This window comes from Pundamilia nyererei, unplaced genomic scaffold (assembly GCF_000239375.1).
Source record: "Pundamilia nyererei isolate P.nyererei 1_Seehausen unplaced genomic scaffold, PunNye1.0 scaffold00028, whole genome shotgun sequence".
NCBI lineage: Eukaryota > Metazoa > Chordata > Actinopteri > Cichliformes > Cichlidae > Pundamilia > Pundamilia nyererei.
The window spans coordinates 131,695-148,747 of NW_005187429.1; the positions used below are offsets into that span (position 1 = coordinate 131,695).

The 17,053-nt window shown below is 40.6% G+C and overlaps 1 protein-coding gene across 5 annotated transcripts in view; it reads right to left on the minus strand.

The window, feature by feature from the left end:
• Positions 1 to 6: 6 nt before the first annotated feature.
• hycc1 (hyccin PI4KA lipid kinase complex subunit 1) overlaps positions 7 to 17,053 on the minus strand; it is a 21,401-nt gene continuing 4,354 nt past the window's right edge. For 3 of the 5 annotated variants that reach the window (XM_005728264.1, XM_005728265.1, XM_013909662.1), the window contains exons 2-11: positions 9,961 to 10,042; positions 9,239 to 9,340; positions 8,676 to 8,855; positions 7,756 to 7,836; positions 7,561 to 7,676; positions 6,814 to 6,909; positions 6,057 to 6,173; positions 5,632 to 5,719; positions 3,380 to 3,542; positions 7 to 665 (exon numbers count right to left, since the gene is read on the minus strand). In XM_005728264.1, the coding sequence (XP_005728321.1) occupies positions 148 to 665; positions 3,380 to 3,542; positions 5,632 to 5,719; positions 6,057 to 6,173; positions 6,814 to 6,909; positions 7,561 to 7,676; positions 7,756 to 7,836; positions 8,676 to 8,855; positions 9,239 to 9,340; positions 9,961 to 10,011 (1,512 nt within the window). In that variant the 5' untranslated portion in view covers positions 10,012 to 10,042 and the 3' untranslated portion in view covers positions 7 to 147. Of the gene's footprint in view, positions 666 to 1,952; positions 2,297 to 3,379; positions 3,543 to 5,631; positions 5,720 to 6,056; positions 6,174 to 6,813; positions 6,910 to 7,560; positions 7,677 to 7,755; positions 7,837 to 8,675; positions 8,856 to 9,238; positions 9,341 to 9,960; positions 10,043 to 17,053 lie in introns of all 5 variants that reach the window. The other 2 variants (XM_005728267.1, XM_005728266.1) reach the window with 2 other exon arrangements.

Here is a 17,053-nt window from a genome sequence, read left to right on the forward strand (position 1 = left end):
GGGAGATTAAAAAAAAAAAATGGAGTGACAAGGGGGAAACAGCTGGAGTGTTTCTTTTGCAGTCAACTGCAGTTAGCATGGCTTGGAGTTCCAGGTCACAGGTATGGGGTCACAGGATCAGAGATGAGTCAAGAGTCACACTTGAGTTCAAAGGTCAGAGCCGAGATGAACGCTAATGCTGGGGGAGCGCTGTGTGTGATTTGGCGCTGGACTCAAGTACGCCAAGCCTTCCTCCTGCAGGCTGCAGGAGTAGCGGCCGGCTTCGGAGGTGGTGTGGTTGCTTGAGGGAGGGGCATTGCCGCTGGCCACGTGCTCAAAGGAGCGTGAGAAAACGGCGCTGGCGGTGCGCGTCAGGCTGGTGAGGGCTCCCGCTTTGGGCACCGATTGGCTGGAAGTGAGCGTTAGCCGCTTAACAGACAGCTCTGCGTTCTCGCTGGCGGCCCGGCCTGGCATCAGAGGGCCCGCCTCCTTGTCCTTGTCCTTGCTGGTCCGCCCGCCAAGCCGACACTTCTTCATGGCTTTGGCCCCCAGGTTCAATGTTGTGACACTGTTGCTGATAGTGATGGTGGGTGGGGTCATGTCAGGCCCCGCGCCACCTGGCCAAACTCCTTCATCCACCTCCGAAATATCCATCAGCTCATCCGGGGAACCCAGATCCACTGCGTCTGTGAGATAGACAAGGGGAGAGGAAACAAGAGAAACATGAGAAAACGGCACATGTGTCAAAAGTGAAGAACCTCATCTGTCATCCAGTCTAATCCAATCAATCCTTTAGAGGCTTGTTTGAATTTTGCACAATATCATGCTGCAGGATGACAGAGGAGGTCCATCACTGTCCAGCAGGTGGCGACCTCACACTGCAATCTTTCACCACCTGACCAGAAACAGTAAGTCCGGGTACAGTACACAGGTTGAGAGACCCAGCAGCTCTGTGAGACAACGGTCAGTAATTTAGTGGCAGAGGAGTGCATGTTTGATCTCAAAAGCAGGAAAGGACAGCATCTAAGAGCAAAACCTATGAAAGACCATGAAGGGAAAGTAAGGGAAGCAAACCAAGGCACACCCTAAATATTTTTTCTCTCTTCACTAACTCTAAATACACAAGAAAACTTTTCCTGTTTTCTTGAATTCATGCATCCACAACTGTGTGTGAGCTTCCAACCACCTTCACATTCACAAACACACATTTCTAATCTGATGCTACCACTGTGACACAAACACCAGAACAGCTGAAAAACAGATAAGCAGGTCTTGTTACACTTACAGTCTTTCGTGCTCAGATTTAACCTCTTCAAAACAAATATGCACTCATTGCATTCTAAATGTAAATATGGCGAAAGCACATAATTCAAGACCAACGTATCGTTTCTCAGTTCCTACCTACCAGTCAGAAGGAAGTAATCTGTGACCAGGTGCAACCTGGGGTAATGTGTCGAGGCAAACAGACCAAGAAGGTCTCTGATAACTGCGGCGAAAACACAGGAGTTTCCTCGATATGCTAACAAAGATATCTAGGTCTTTTTATTCAAGGTCATCATGACTTAACAGTGAGTATAGGCTTTTGGGGTGACCTTCACTGATCAGGAAAGTCTCATTTTAACACCGTTACTATTCCCCTCTCTGATTAATGCTCTGCTTTTAATGTCATCAACTCGCTCATCATAAGCACATGTCATTCCTTTGACTTTAATGCATTTTTTATTAGGTTATTGATCTGTTATTCAGTGGCATCTTAAATAATTCATTTGCCCTTTAGAAATTCCAGCAGGAGATCTTTATGAAGAAGCTTTAGCCACAAAGGAGAGAGTAAAAATGAATGATGCTTAATAGACAGATGAGAGGAGCAGCACAGTGAGAGGAGGGTAGAACCCAACGCAAACAGGTACAAAGGGGGGGAAAGAAAAAAAAAAGATCATGCAGCTTTTTTAGACCACGACCCCACAATTGGTTACCTAGGTTACCCCATGAGTGGGGCAAGGGGAAGGAGGGGTAGGACCTTAGTACTGGTTCCTCCCTGTGGAGGCTGACCCAGACCCCTCATTCTCCACCATTCGCCTCACAGACTTCTGCCTCCTGACCTCCAGACGTATGCTGGAGTCATGACCTCGGGGGTCCATGCTGACCTCAGAGGTGGCACCCATCATGTCGCCGTCTGCCGGGGAACGGCCATCGGGGCGTGGCCGCAGGGAGTCCCCGTTGGGCATTCGATCACCGCTCACGCCCGTTACATTGATCTCTGGGATGGCCACGCCCCCCACCGCAGCTTCACCGTCTACACACACCTCCTGGTTCTCTGCTGGTGGGTGGGTGCATGGACGGGGTAGTGAAACAATACACAAACATATAGACACACGCACGCACATGCACATTTCATGCAGAGGTACATGAAAAACAAAAAAGGTTGCAAAAAAAAAAAAAAAAAAAAGATCACAGACACAACAGAAAAAACACAGAGACAAACAGGTAATCAATGTAATGGCAGAAAAATAAAAATAAAAAACAAATCATAGTGATCAGAACATAACACATGGTCAACGTACATGCTAAATGGGAGTGAATACGAACACAGCACTTAAATGAAATAATACTGTTCATAGATCACTGTGCATCCTCGCAAATAAATGAATACTTAATACCGTTTTCCTCCATCTGCTCATAACAAAAGCTTTATATATAAACTCACAAAAGTATGATCTGTGACAGAAAAAGCAGGCGTTAGACTCAATGTGAAACCTACTTATTAAACTAGCTCAAGGCTGTAATTTACCCAGACGTAGCTACACTGGGAAAAGAGAACAGCCCTCTCCTAATTCTGCACCACAAAGAGGCTGCCATCATTTACTCTAGAGGGTAATGGAAGTCTGATTCATTTGTTCTGTGGTCATTATAATATTAATAAAAGTCTTCGGCACAAGGCTGAAACTGCACAAAAGATAAGCACACACAAATTTTCCACCAGTATCCTACTTTAAAAACACTACCTGCACTCTGTCTGATCTGATTTATGTGGCATGCTGAATCTGTCTGCCTGGCAGGCTGTTCTGTCCCTGTGCTGCCAGCATCTCAAGAGTATTCTCAGAAATCAGACAGGAAGCGGTGGTTTTCAATGAGCAGATTCTAAGACGGAGAGGGACGGCACTAGTTAGAAAGCTGAGGATGGGCAATCTATGATATTGAGGGGCTCCATGAGGGATGACAACAACACGTCGACTGTCACACAGTGAAAAAGGGGAAAGCGCATGATGAGATCTAAACCTCTTGCTCTCTCCTTTGGTGTTAAATTCATTTGTTGGTTTTACCTTTTTCTTTTAAAACATGAGAGAAGCGTGTAGGAACTCTTGTTTGGTAAGTTTGCGTTAGGCCTGTGTATGCGTCTCACCATGTCTCTTCCAGCGGTGTCCCCTGATCGAGAGGGAGGTAACAGCGTTGCGGGAGATCCTCGAGGAGGTAGGTGTGATCTCCACCTGAATACTCCGCGCACCCTCCTTATTGTTGCTTTTCAGTGCTGCACTGTGCAGTGAGGACTTAATGGCGTTACCCACCTGGAGATAACAAGAATCACACATTTACTGCTTCACAGTTCAGTCTATTACTCTGTAACACATTTTAGGAGAAAGACATTGAGACTTAGATCATGGGGGTTCTCAAAGTTCTGATGAATGAGTGGATAGTTCAAGAAGCCAGCACACAGATGAAGGCCACACTGAAATTATGCACCCATCAAGATGGAAAAATAACCCAAAAACCAATAATTTTATTATAGTTTTTAAATTTAATTATAGTTCAATAGATTCCAATTCTGCCAGAAAGCTTCCTTAGCTGCACAGCAGATATCGTTATATTATCACAATCATCTAACAATGTAATAAAGTTCATAGACAAACTACAGCCTGTTGTCTATGTTTGCTCTTTTAGGTTTCAAAGTTCAAGTTTTATTTTTAGGTAATGTTTAAAATTTCTGGGTTTAAAGAGAGTTATGGTTTATGAAGGCAATGGTAAATTTATGTCCCAGGTCATGGTTAACCATTAGTCAGACACCTGTTACACTTAACACCAGCTGTATTCAGACATTTTTTTTAATTAAAAAAAACCCCCAAAAAAACAAACAAAAACGATTTATGCCCCAACATCTTTACACACACTAATCTTAGTATGAAGTGAACTGAGACTGATGGAAGAATACAGCAGTCTCATGTTGCATTCAGGCTCAGGTGGCATAAAACTCTGCTGAAGCAGCTTTACTACAACTAACTGTTATCGAAAGCTAGTGCGAATTTGCATTAGTGCAAAAATAACATAAGCAGAATTTTTACCATTTTAAAAGTGTTTACTATAATTATGTTTTTATGCAAGATCAAGTGCCGAGGATTTACTGTCCACTGCCAAATTTAGAGTTTTTAAGCTAAGTTACAAAGCTGTCGATATTATAAGTGTATGCTATTTTACAGCTCCAAAAATTACAGAAAGTTTCTACTTTCATTTCCATATCTTTTTTCCCTTATTGGGCACAAAAAAAAAAACAAAAAAAACCCAAAAACAACCAAAAAAATAAAACAGTACTAATGTATAGCAAGCACAACTTAGGATGTACACACACCGAGCCTTCAATTGGGCTGATAGCTGATGTTGATACTAACTTATTCTACTTAACATAATAATAATAATAGGAGAAGCTCTGCTCCTGGTGACCAATATCAGCCAACATATGATATTCAGACACTATGTCAGAGCATCCCTGCTTCAACCACATTAGAAAATTGACCCCATCAACCAAGCACAGGATGGACATGAAGTACACGCTGATGTTCTGTCAAGTGGCTAATCCAACAACATCTCATCAATAATTTCACTTGCACATAGTAGACATGCAGGAATTAAGTAACGGAAGAAGCAAAATAAAAAAGAAGGAAAACAAAGACTTGTGTGTCACACTGAAATGGATTTCACAAGTCTTTATACAATAATCTTTGTTCCTAGTGCTCCTCACGGGGCACTTGCACTAATAATCTCCTAACAGCCGAGCACGTAACACACGGCAGAAAGACTCATAATCACAACACAACATGTCTTTTGTCTGTGAGGCTTCGGCACACTGGTCTCATGAGGGACACGCCACCACGTCACGCTAAGCTAGCAGCCACCTGGTGTATTCCACTTGCAACACAGAAACCGACAACACAAAATTGACATTTTAAACTTTCCACAGTATCACATGTGCAACTCCTTTACACGGGAAAAAAAATAAAATAAACCATCACCACTGTTACTAATATGAGTGTAAATGCTGTTTGTTTTGATTGTTGTGAAGGAGCACACCTTGAACTGTGTAGTAATACTGTAAGTGCGGGTTCAATCCTCTACTCCCTGGGCCGCAAGGATTATAGCTTAACGGAGCAGAGTGGAAAGCATGTAAATAATCTCGTGGGATTACACTCTGCTTGCACTCTGACTGACACACACACACACACACACACACCAAGACAATGCCGTATACTGTGCCGTGCATGAAACAAAACCAGAAGCCAGCATGTGCACAACCATCACATGCTCTCCCCTCTCTCTTACACTTAAAGACACAGACACACACTTAGAGGAGGTGTGATAGTGGCAGAAAAATATCATTGCACCCACCAACAGGGCTTCGGGGAACAACTCTAGCTGGGCTCGATACAGAACGTCATCCAGTGCTTTGGATCCCAGGTCAACTTCACCATTACACCTACACAGGGGCAGAAATGTGCGCACACATGCGCACACAGTTTGTTAGTCTAAAACAGATTAAGGGATTATTGTTATTATCATTTTATTTTAATCTGACATGCTGAAATAAGTACAATTTAAAGAAATTAGCTGAGACAACAGAAAAGATTGTAATTACATTTTCACATCACTTATAAAATGTAAGCTTGGAACATAAACTGTCTGCACTAATTATCTTAACGAGTATCAGGAGCTTCCTGTACCCAATCTCTGTGGAATCTTTTTAACAACGCAACTTTGACATTGTGACGCCATGAGAACTTTCACTGTGTGCTGGCGTGTGCGTTTGTACTCACAAGGCGTAGTGGATCCCTGTGATGAGCTGAACCAGGAACTCTGATGTGACTGTGAGCCGTGCGTTAATGCCTTTGTACCGCCGCATCTGTTGCCGTGGGTAACCACAAATACACACCCTGGTAGATAACCAATAAAAACACATTAGAGAGGTTTAGATGAGTAAGAATGGAAGCAGAGAAACCACTCCAGTGGGCCACTTAGCTGCAGCACCATTAAAGCCATTTACTTAACTGTGTGGCGAGCTGAGCTGATGTGAAACTCACCAAGCAAGAGTCTAAGTTAAACCACACCTTGCATCTAACAAGCTTCAGAGGAGTCAAAAAGCATGAGGTAACACCTGTACTGTATATTAGAAGCTTTATGCATTGTACAGCGCTGCTAACACAGCAAACAGTTAGGCAGAAATCGAGGCCGATGACTTCTCTTTAGCTCAGCAGACCAATGCTCAGATTACTGAGCTGGGATGTGTGTACACTGCAGCTCTTTGCCAAATAGCGATATCGTGGCTCTCTCTGGCAGCAAAGTCTATAAGAGGATCAGATAAGCAGCAACTTGCAAACGTGTGTGTATGTGTGTGCGCGCATGTGCGCGCATGCGTGTGTGGGTGTGTGTTTGTAAGTTGCCTCCATAAAATATTGCCTAGAACTTCAGCAACACAAGCTATAAAGTTGGAAAGCAGTTTGTGTGCGTCTGACCCAGCTGTAGTGACCCACAAATGCTAATGCTCGTGGGCGTGTGTGTGTTTATATATTTTACCTGGAGCTGAGCTGGCAGAGGGACTGCAGGGAGGTGGAGGACATGTAGCTGAGAGCGGCGTTGTAGCAAAGCAGGAGGAAGGTCAGCACCTCAAATCTCAATAACACAAACAAACCCTTGAAATGGCACGTTACGTAAGAAACACCAAAATCTTAAAACCTGAAATTCCATCTGTACAGGATATGATAGGATTAGGATAACAAGAACCAAAACATTCATAATATTTGTGTGGGATCTTTAAATGCACCACTTTTTTGTCTAATAAGAATTCTCCTACTGGAAAACAAGCGATATGTTAAAATTAAAAATGGTTAAGGCAGAGGACGTTCAGTTCAGGCCAACATGGCCGCCAGTCTTTCATCTCAGTTAGAATAATTTAAGAAACCCTAATGGCAATATAACAAGTTTAAATGTAACAAGGCAGAGACAACTGCCACAGGCCACAGCTGAAGCTACCCTAAAATAAAAACCATGGCAGCAGCTTAATTCCCCATCAGTACACAAGTCATCATGAATCTGTTTTAGCCAGTTTGTTATTAAACGTAATATGTCCTTTTTAGGCTATAATACAAAGCATGCATTCACAAATGAATAAGTAAAAGTACCTTTTTTGATCAGATTTTCCATCTTCCTTTATGTGCATTCTTATTTTGTTAATTAGCTGGTGTTTGCTGCCACTTTGAAAACGAACAGACTGACATCTTGCTACAGGTAAAGCACATTTTAAAACCAACATGACTGTCTTACCTGTTCTGTGCTGTGAAGGTTTCTCTCTGGAGGTGAGGCCCACTGTACACCACTCTGCTCAGCCCATGGTTAGCTAAAGCTCCTTCGGTAAGGGCCATGGAGCCAATAGTTGAAGGCTAGAGGTGGATACAGTTTATGTAAGTACATTTCTGCAGAAACAACCCTGGCACAACTTTGAATGAAGGACACACTCACCTCATGGTAAACTGAGGGTTTGGAGAGGGAAGGGACGGTAAAAGATAACACCTTACTCTGTCCATCCTTATCAACTATTTCCTGTAAAAGAGAAAGACAGGAAGAGGGAAAACTTATGTGGGCGAAAGCAAAAATAAAAAAGCCCTTTTTCCATCTGCGTCTGCCCTCAAACCTCTAAAGAGCGTATGCTGATCTCTTCGAGCACAGTCATCAGTCATGTGTGGGTGGCTGTGTATAAACCTGAGGGTCTCATTTCCCTACTGACACTTTGTTGGTGTGCACTCATATGTATGCATGCGTGCTCACACAGGCACAAACCGCGGGGTTTTGGTGCCCCTCTATGTGCATGTTAATGTCAAACAGATTAATGGGAACCAGCCAGTATGTTGAGTGACAGCTGACCTATTCTGGTATTCAGAGAGGAAGTGAGGAGACAGTGGACTTTGCTGATAGATCACTCGGAGCTGAAAAGGATGATATACAACTCAAACTTTAATCACTTCTAATACTCCCATCTATCTGCAAATGAAAAAAAGGCATTTGCAAGGTGCTGTCCATCAGTGTACGTATATGTGCAAAGTCACTGTTTCCACCACTCCTCCCCCGTATTTCCTGTCACGGCTGTCTAACATGGCAGAAAGGGCAGAAAGTAATCTTTCAAAACTCATGACGCAGATCCCTGAAATAGTTGAGCAGTTAAGTCCTCTTTGTTGGCAAATTGCATGATAATTTCCACTTGGTAAGGATCAAGGACTTTTCTAGTGTTTTTCCTTACTGTGCACTTAAAACACTAGATACATTTTATTGCCGTCAACCAGAGCAGCTCACCTCTAGTAAAAAATAAATAAAACCGATCACCCGTGAGCTTCATCTCTGCAACTAGAAAACAACCGCAACAAGTGCTTCACCCTCTCCCTCACCAGGTTGTAAATGCCTAGCAGCAGGGCCTCGATGCAGCCGGAGGTGTGGGGGTCTCTGGCTGCGCTGACGGACAGGAGGCTCCACAGGAGCTCTGGCAGGAACTGTAGCGTGAAACGCTGCAGCTGCGGCTCACCGCTCCGGTAAAACTCAAACAACTGGTGACACACTGGCTCTAGTAACTGCATGGGACACATATCCAAAAGAGAAAAAACACATGGCATACAATTAGGCCACAACATTTAAAATAAAAAACAAAGTAAAAATCACGAGACAAGAACTGCCAACTCATTTGCAACAAATTTTGCAACTAGCATCTACGGTTCAACGATAAGATCAGGGTATAAACACAGCACTGCTTGAGGGACGCAGTGTGTTTGCAAATCTGACACATCCATAAACACAAGATTATCAAGCCTGAGCAAAAATATAACAATAACAAAAACAAAGCAGGTAAATGGTCGGACTGAACACATGACTAAATACCAAGTACTGGTTAAAGGTTCGGGTGGTCAAACTTTTACAATCTAATTTTCAAGTTAATAAAAGATTTATATCTACATACGTCACTGTAGTTCTCTCTGATGACCTTGTAAAGTGCAGGGACCAGGGCACCTTTGTCTTTTAGTGAGGCAGCATAGGTGGAGACGGCACTGTCAGGAAGGGTCTGAAACACATATGTAACCAGCTGAAGTTTAACATGCTACACATTTAGGTCTTACAGCATTTCAGTTTGAAAAGCAAACACAAATTCATATTATTTACACTGATTTGCAAAAAAAAGAAAATTATATATATCATTGCTTTTTAAATTTTTATTAATAAAATCTGCCATTTAGCAGCAAAGCAGACTGATAGTCTGGTTTTGCTGCTTCTGAAATGACGTTTTAATAGCAGTGAAATCCTGCAGAGACCCTGACAGCTTCTTTAACCACAATCACTGTCTGTCACACTGAGCTGGTTATATTAGGTCAACTTTACAGACATGACAGCAGATTGGTCCTCACACATTCACACAGGAGAAAAAAATAAATAAATCTCATCTGCTCCTTCATTAATATTCGTCACTAAGCCGCAGCTCTAGTACTGGTCACCTAACAGCAAATGCTCATATTTGAGTAGGAGCGTGCAATTTTCTGGTAGCGAAGCACTTCAAAGTGTGTTTGTTTATGTGTGAAATAAATCCTGTCAATAATAAGAAGCAGAGTATGTACAGGTAAATGACTTTTTTTAGTATTTTTTTTCCCTGCCCAAACAAACACTTTCATACAGAAAATGAAGCTTTACCTTAAATTCTGACAGCCATTCCTCCACCACTCCTTGGTCCATAGCCAACATGTTCCTTCATCTGCAGTGGAGTTACCTCTACCTAAAAAAAAGAAAAGAGAAAAGACAAAGGAAAAAGAAACCCTGATTAAAACAAAAACAAACAAAAACACACACTCTGCATAATAAATGTTAACATTTATGACCGCAAATATACAGAACACATACAAACAGTCCACACTTGAACAAAGCTCCACTAAATCTATCAGCCTTCTTTTTTTATTTTTGGTAACTTTCAGAAAAAAAAAGAAAAATTCTGTTACACATCAAACAGTAAGTCTCTCCTTCCCGCTCACTGCTCTCCAGACGCACACCTCTGCAGGCGCCGCCTTCTCAACTTAGGCTTACAAATCGAAAAAAATAAATAAATAAAAATCATAAATCACCCACACAGAGAAACCTGGCTGGCTTCTCTTTTCAAGCACTGACGAGAATAAGAAATATGGCATGGCTGAATGCAGATACTTGCTGAACAGGCGCTACAGTTTATATGTCCATAAACAGACAGACAGGTTCCTCTCCTACTTCAGCTGACATTTTCATGATGCAATGAAATCTCCGCTTCCTCCATTCCTGTTTGTTATTTTTGATATCGGTTCCAGTCCATCACAGTATTCACACTCTGAGCACCCTGTACACCATGCATGTGGCTTCTTTTCTATTGAAACTCCAATGGCACCTTTTCTTTCTTCACTTATTGCCTCCTTTGTTGTCATTTTAATTCTCACTTTGTTGAGAAACAGTAGCAGATGGCTCCTACTGCACACTCCTATTTATGGCCTTTTCATCCTATAAGACCTGCAGTCACTTGTAGAAAAATTAAAAAGACAGTTTAACCACAATTCTAAATCTACTGGGTGTAATTAAAACGCAGTAGTATTTGTTCACTCAATTTCACAAATTTTAATTAAGTTTAATTTAAAAAAATAAAAAAAAGAAAGAAAAAGAAAAGTAAAAGTGTATAAGACTCCTCAAGGATCATATCCACACACACACACACACACACACACACACAAGATTGTCTCTATGGAGAAACACCTCTATTTAACTATGAATGTTAGATGTTAATGCTTCCATAGGTACATGTGAGTCCGATTGTGTTGTTCTATTAATAGTTTAGTACAACCACCCCCAAAATCAAGAGTACTGCAGCCCACTTAAAGACCAGAAAATCCCATGGGGCCCATCCAATCTTAAATCTTCACTCTACCTAATCATATGCAAAAGACACAAGCTTCAATACAAGAGAAGTAAATTTAGGTCAGAGTAATGAGAACTGTCACAAACTAACTACATCCTATTACCAGTTTTAATTCACTTTTTATATAAATAAAGTCACATGTGCATGCTTATACAGTAGGAACTGGTTAATTGTTAGTTTTACTATAAATTAGATTTTTTTTGTTTGTTTTTTTTAAATCACTGGCATCGTTGTTCACACAAACAAACACACAATCTATGCAAGTAGACCCTGACTAATAGAAGACTAAAATCAATATCTGCCAATTAAAAATTTGATAAATCAGCAGATATTTTTTCCTCTTTACACATGAACCATAAAAACATTTGTTATGTGCTGCTATTTAAGAGTCTGTGTGAAAAAAAAAACATGAGAATGAAGTTTAAAAAATAAACTTATTTTATTGTCACAAATTTGTCTAGCCTCTGCCCAACTCTGTTCAGATCAGCAGGTTTGTGGCATTCCAAACGTGTGCTGCCAAACAGGGAAGTCACCGAATGCCCTTTGGTGGACAAACTATTCAACATAAGCACTCAAAACATTGTTAATTACATGCGTCTTCTTTACTTTGAATTTTCATTTATTGGCTGTTCTAAATGCTGATGCCCTATTATCAACAAATACATAATATTCGCTGATATATCTGTAGGGCATTGTAAGTGAAAATCATGGACTTCAATTCAACAGTCAGTTGCTTCAAGACCCTCCAATAATAGAGGAAACCCCAACAATGAGATAGCCTCATTGAGCAAGCACTTGGTGACAGTGGGAAGGAAAAACTCAATTTTAACAATGACCATTAATGTGATGGAAATCCCTGCAGCAGTTTTCTAATGAACCAATAGTGAGAGTCTGCCTAACACCATCCTCTTTAGAGGCATCTGCATAAAATCACATTTTTAAATATTTACTTCTTAAATGTCACATTTTTTTTGTATCACTGGAGCAACACATATGTACATGTTGACGACCCCTTAACCAAATCTACAGTGTGACTATCACTGTAAGACCATGGCAGGCCAGATACCACCTCTGTGCCTCTCTGATGAATCCTGTGTTTTCAGTGAATGGTGCCTGTGTTGTGTGCGCACTCTGAGACTGCAAGTACAAGGCTAAATTGACTGTTGAATGCAGACTCAAATTCCATGTTTGGTATGTCTGGTGAAAGAGGCTGAGGAAAAAGAAAAACAGGGAAGGAAAGAGTCCTTTTATGCTCATACCCGTCACACAGAAAAATGTGCTAAAATTTGGTGCAGGGAAGATGGCATATTTTCAATTTAACACTACTCCAATGTTTCACTTCTTAGATTAAAAGATACACAAGTGGTTATTAAAAATGTCTTTACTTTCACCTCAGGTAGAAGGCTGGCTTTGAAAGGTAACATTACGCAACATATTCTGTTAAAGAAAATACTCTTTAAAATAAATACAAAACCCACATTCTATAGATTATTGGACAGATATTAATCAGAAAATCTCCCAACAAGCACAAATAACATAAAATGGTAATTTAACAAAAAATAAAAAATAGTTATTTGATTTTTGTGCCTTCCTTTCCCTGTCCCTCTTTTACCCATCCACTTATCCTCCCACACATCATTTCTCTTTCCTCATGCTCTCTGCCTCCAGATGCCTTTTTCATCCATTCAAATGCTTCTTTTTGTATTACTTCAGTGCTTGGTCCCTTCATGGCAGCCAGGTGTCTATTTATGGACTCCACCAATGACAGGAATGACGAGGGGGGAGGGGAGCCAGTGACTCATAAAATGTGGAAGGATTATAACGCAGAATAGCCTCCATTTACAGAAATTAGTCCTTTGTGGTAGCCTGTTGTTCTGCTCTTTAACACTGATGAGGACAACGAGGACAGCCAGCATATGCTGTTTAATGGCAGACTAACTTGAGTAACAAAATAAAGAGTGTGATTAGACTGAGGATGAGTCAGACTTGTCAGAGGACTTCTTCCTCCTCCTACAGAATCACTTTTAACCCAACTACTGTGTCCACACTGGCGTCTGGGGCATGTCATCTGCATCATATGGCTCCAGAAAAAGACACGTGAAAGCTACAATCACCAGCTGCCAGCCTTGCCGCCTATCTATGTGATATATTTGCCTTCAATCCCAGCAGCAGGAAGAAACTGCAGTGACAAAGTTTGATGCATGGTCAGTAACAAGATACACAGAAAGAATAATAATGTAGAGACAATGGAAAAGGGTTAAGAGTCAAATCAGCTCAACATTGAAGGATACACGCAATTAAGTAATACTAAGAGGAAGAAGTCAGACCACCCTTAATATGCAGATTATTCTTGTCATTGAAACCACATCAATAAATATGTCTAATAACCAGTTAGAAATGGAGAACAGAGGCCATTTATAATTTCCAAAAAGCCAAATAAGGAAGTAGCCAGCTCAACTTACAAGTAGCCTTCGCAGAAACATGTGACAGAAACTGTTACAAAACAGGAGGCTGGAAAAAAACAAAACATGAATGAATAACATGTTCAAATCAACACTCAGGTCAATTTTTTTTTCCAGTCAAATGACGCATCAGTCATACATTGTTAATCTTTTCAACTTTATGACTCGCGTAGTTCAAGATAGGATCAGCATACCAAGGACTCATGGACGCGCCAGGTGAACATTGGCATCAGCCGATATCGGCCTTGTTGATCACCATTTTTCTGTTGCGTCTGTGTCATTTAACCAGTGTGATGAAGACGTGACAGGCTTTTAATTCAGTTATTTCATAAACTGTATATGAAAGACCTTTTCAAGCTCCCTTTGTCTGTTTTTTTTTTTAATTAAAACCCTGTGCTTTAAAATCCTCCCTGTGCTTCTCTCATCTTCATGCACAAACGTGAACATGGGTCATGTTCACAACATGGCTTATTATTTCTTGCCATTTTATAACAGTGATCCAGAAATCTACAGTACTGACCTATCAGTAGAGCAGGGCGATATGACCAAAAATATTTATCACGATATAATGAGACTGCCAGGAATACCAACATTTCACCAAATCAATCTGATATCATCATGCAAATAAATGGCGTCAAGATAGCAATTACATGCAATTTCTCTGATAATGTAACAATTAATTATGATAAATCATCAGAAATCAGACATATGTTGCTGTCTGCGTAGGCAGACATTGATATTTAACGATTACATTTGTGCTCAACAACCTTAATGTTCTATAGGAATACAATCAGAATGCAACCACCTGACAGCCTGTTGCGTCAAGTCCCTTCAAGTTGTGCTCACTAACAAAGACTCATTCAGACTAATGACAACATGTTGGATATCCATCTGCATTTATACATTAGACAGCAATTATTTTCAAACCTTAAACAATCTCTCTGAGAGTGATTTTAGTCAATCCAAGTCAGACAGCAACTGTTTGCAGAAAGGTTGCCTCCTATCAGCCAAGCTACAATGACAAGAAAATGAAATATCACGATAGAATATGGGTAAAATGCACATGCGCAGTGCTTTTGTTTTGGTACGCACATGGTGGAAAAAGCATAGCGGCTACGGAGAATGAGAAGTGAAAAAGCGGATCAGTGAATGAAACGGATGAACCAGAATTGGTTTGTAAAAACGTGCAACTTCAGATACGTGGAACTGGTTTGGTTTTTGTCCGTCAGATAGCCACCAAAGCACATTTTTTTTGTAGAACATGCAAGTGGACCGTCATTATTACCATATTTTCCGGACTATACGGCACTCTTAAAAGCCTTTAATTTTCTCAAAAATTGACAGTGCACCTTATAATCTGGTGGGCTTTATGTATGAATTCTGTTTTGCTTACTGACCTCAAACCGATTTTATGTGGTACACAGCGCTCAGAAATCTGTCAAAAAATGTTTTAGTACAACTTTGGTAAGCTACAATGCTGCACCGCTTGATGGATTGTCGGAGCATTACGGCTACCATAGTCAAGAGCCTCACAGAGTAATACGTACTGCGCTTCAACATAATATAACTGTATTGTATGTGTATAAGGACTCCAAAATGGCACCTGTTAAGAGACATGCGTATGAAGCCGATTTTAAACACAAGGCTATCAGTCAGACACGCAGTAGAACATGGGAAGAGAGCAGCTGTGAGAGAATTCAGCATTAATGAGTCAATGGTACAGAAGTGGAGGAAGCAAGAAGAATGAGTTGAGTAACTGATTTGTTTTGCTTAATGCGCCTTATAATCCCGTGCACCTTATGGTCCGAAAGATATGTATTTGACTTATTTATTTGGCACTGTGGAGTTTCATGTTGCAAAGCACCTCTTTTTAACTTGTGGATATTATACATCATAGGTGTCAAACTCTGGCCCGCGGGCCAAATTTGGCCCACAGCCTAATTACATTTGGCCCGCGAAGCCATACCAAATTACTATTAGAGCTGGCCTACTGGTATTATACAGCTAATATATACATTGTTTAGTATTAAGCTTTGCTTGTTCCACATTCAGTTTTTCAGCAAAACTTGTTTGAGTCCATAAGAAGAGATTCATTCTTAAATCTGGAGGAAGATATTTTTCAATAAATATTAATGTTAGCCCGCGACCTTGTTCTAGTTTTGAATTTTGGCCTACTGTGTATTTGAGTTTGACACCCCTGTTATACATGGTTAGGCTCAGGATATGTCAGCCCATTTCCACTGGAAATGCCTTTTGGTTAAACTGTCAGCAAGGAATTTGCATTTGTACCGTTACATTTTTATACAGCTTTAATGCACATAAAAACAGCTGCTTGTTTAAGGGAAAATAAATTAATGGGGTTTTTTTTTTGCACTAATAAAGTTGTGGAGTTGTAAAGTATTTTGTCTTGCATCAATTGTATCATTATCGCAAATTTTCAAATATATATAGTGATAAATATTTTTGGCCATATTGCCCTGCCCTACTTGCGATCATAAGTGGTAGTGGATGTGAAACGCTCATAAGCTCTGGGTAACCGTTTACTTAACACAAACTGCAACAGGTCGGAGAATATAGGGAAAAACAAAAACAAAGACAAGATTGTTTTTCTAGATGCAAAGAGGTTGCCATCTTATCTTTTGCTCATGTGACTCAGCTATTACCTTGCTCTGAATTAGGAGGTAGCTTTGTCAAGTTAAGTGTGTTGGCTTTTCAGCTGAGCTGACTTAATGCAACTTTGCTTGGCTAATGTTATCTCAGGATGGTTGGCATGAGATGGGTATTTTTAGAGTAATTTTATTTATTTTATAAAATATTGATATTTGATGTCCCTTTATTGATATAATATTGCAAAGCAACATATAATATTATGCTATAGCGACGCACACACACAGATATAATGATAACTCAATCTGAAACTACGTTAAAACCACAAGAGACAGAGATGCACACAGCAAATAATAACCTGTTTCAAAGACTTCTAGCCTCTATTGACAAACTGCAGGCAGACTCAATCATCTGGTGGAGGAAAATAGAAATGCAATTGTCTTGGGAGTACACTATTGAGCATAATTATGTCATTAAGCAGGTGTTTACCTTCCATCTAGGTCTGGCTAACTTGTTAGTGGTCTCTGTGTCATTACAGGCTCCCTAATCAAGACAGAAATCAATACAAACTGGAGGGAGCACCCTTGAACAAAAATGATGCAGTAGCTGATGAGTTTTCTCTGTGCAACTCAATCACACTGACCAGTAAACACATGAATAAACCAGCGTCAAAGATAAGGCGGCAGAGCAGGCTTGACAAGCAACAGCAACAAATCGATGATGTGCTAAAGAAGTAGATGTGAGATAAAGGGAGAAGAGTTGCAGATGGGCAGTCCAGGAAGAT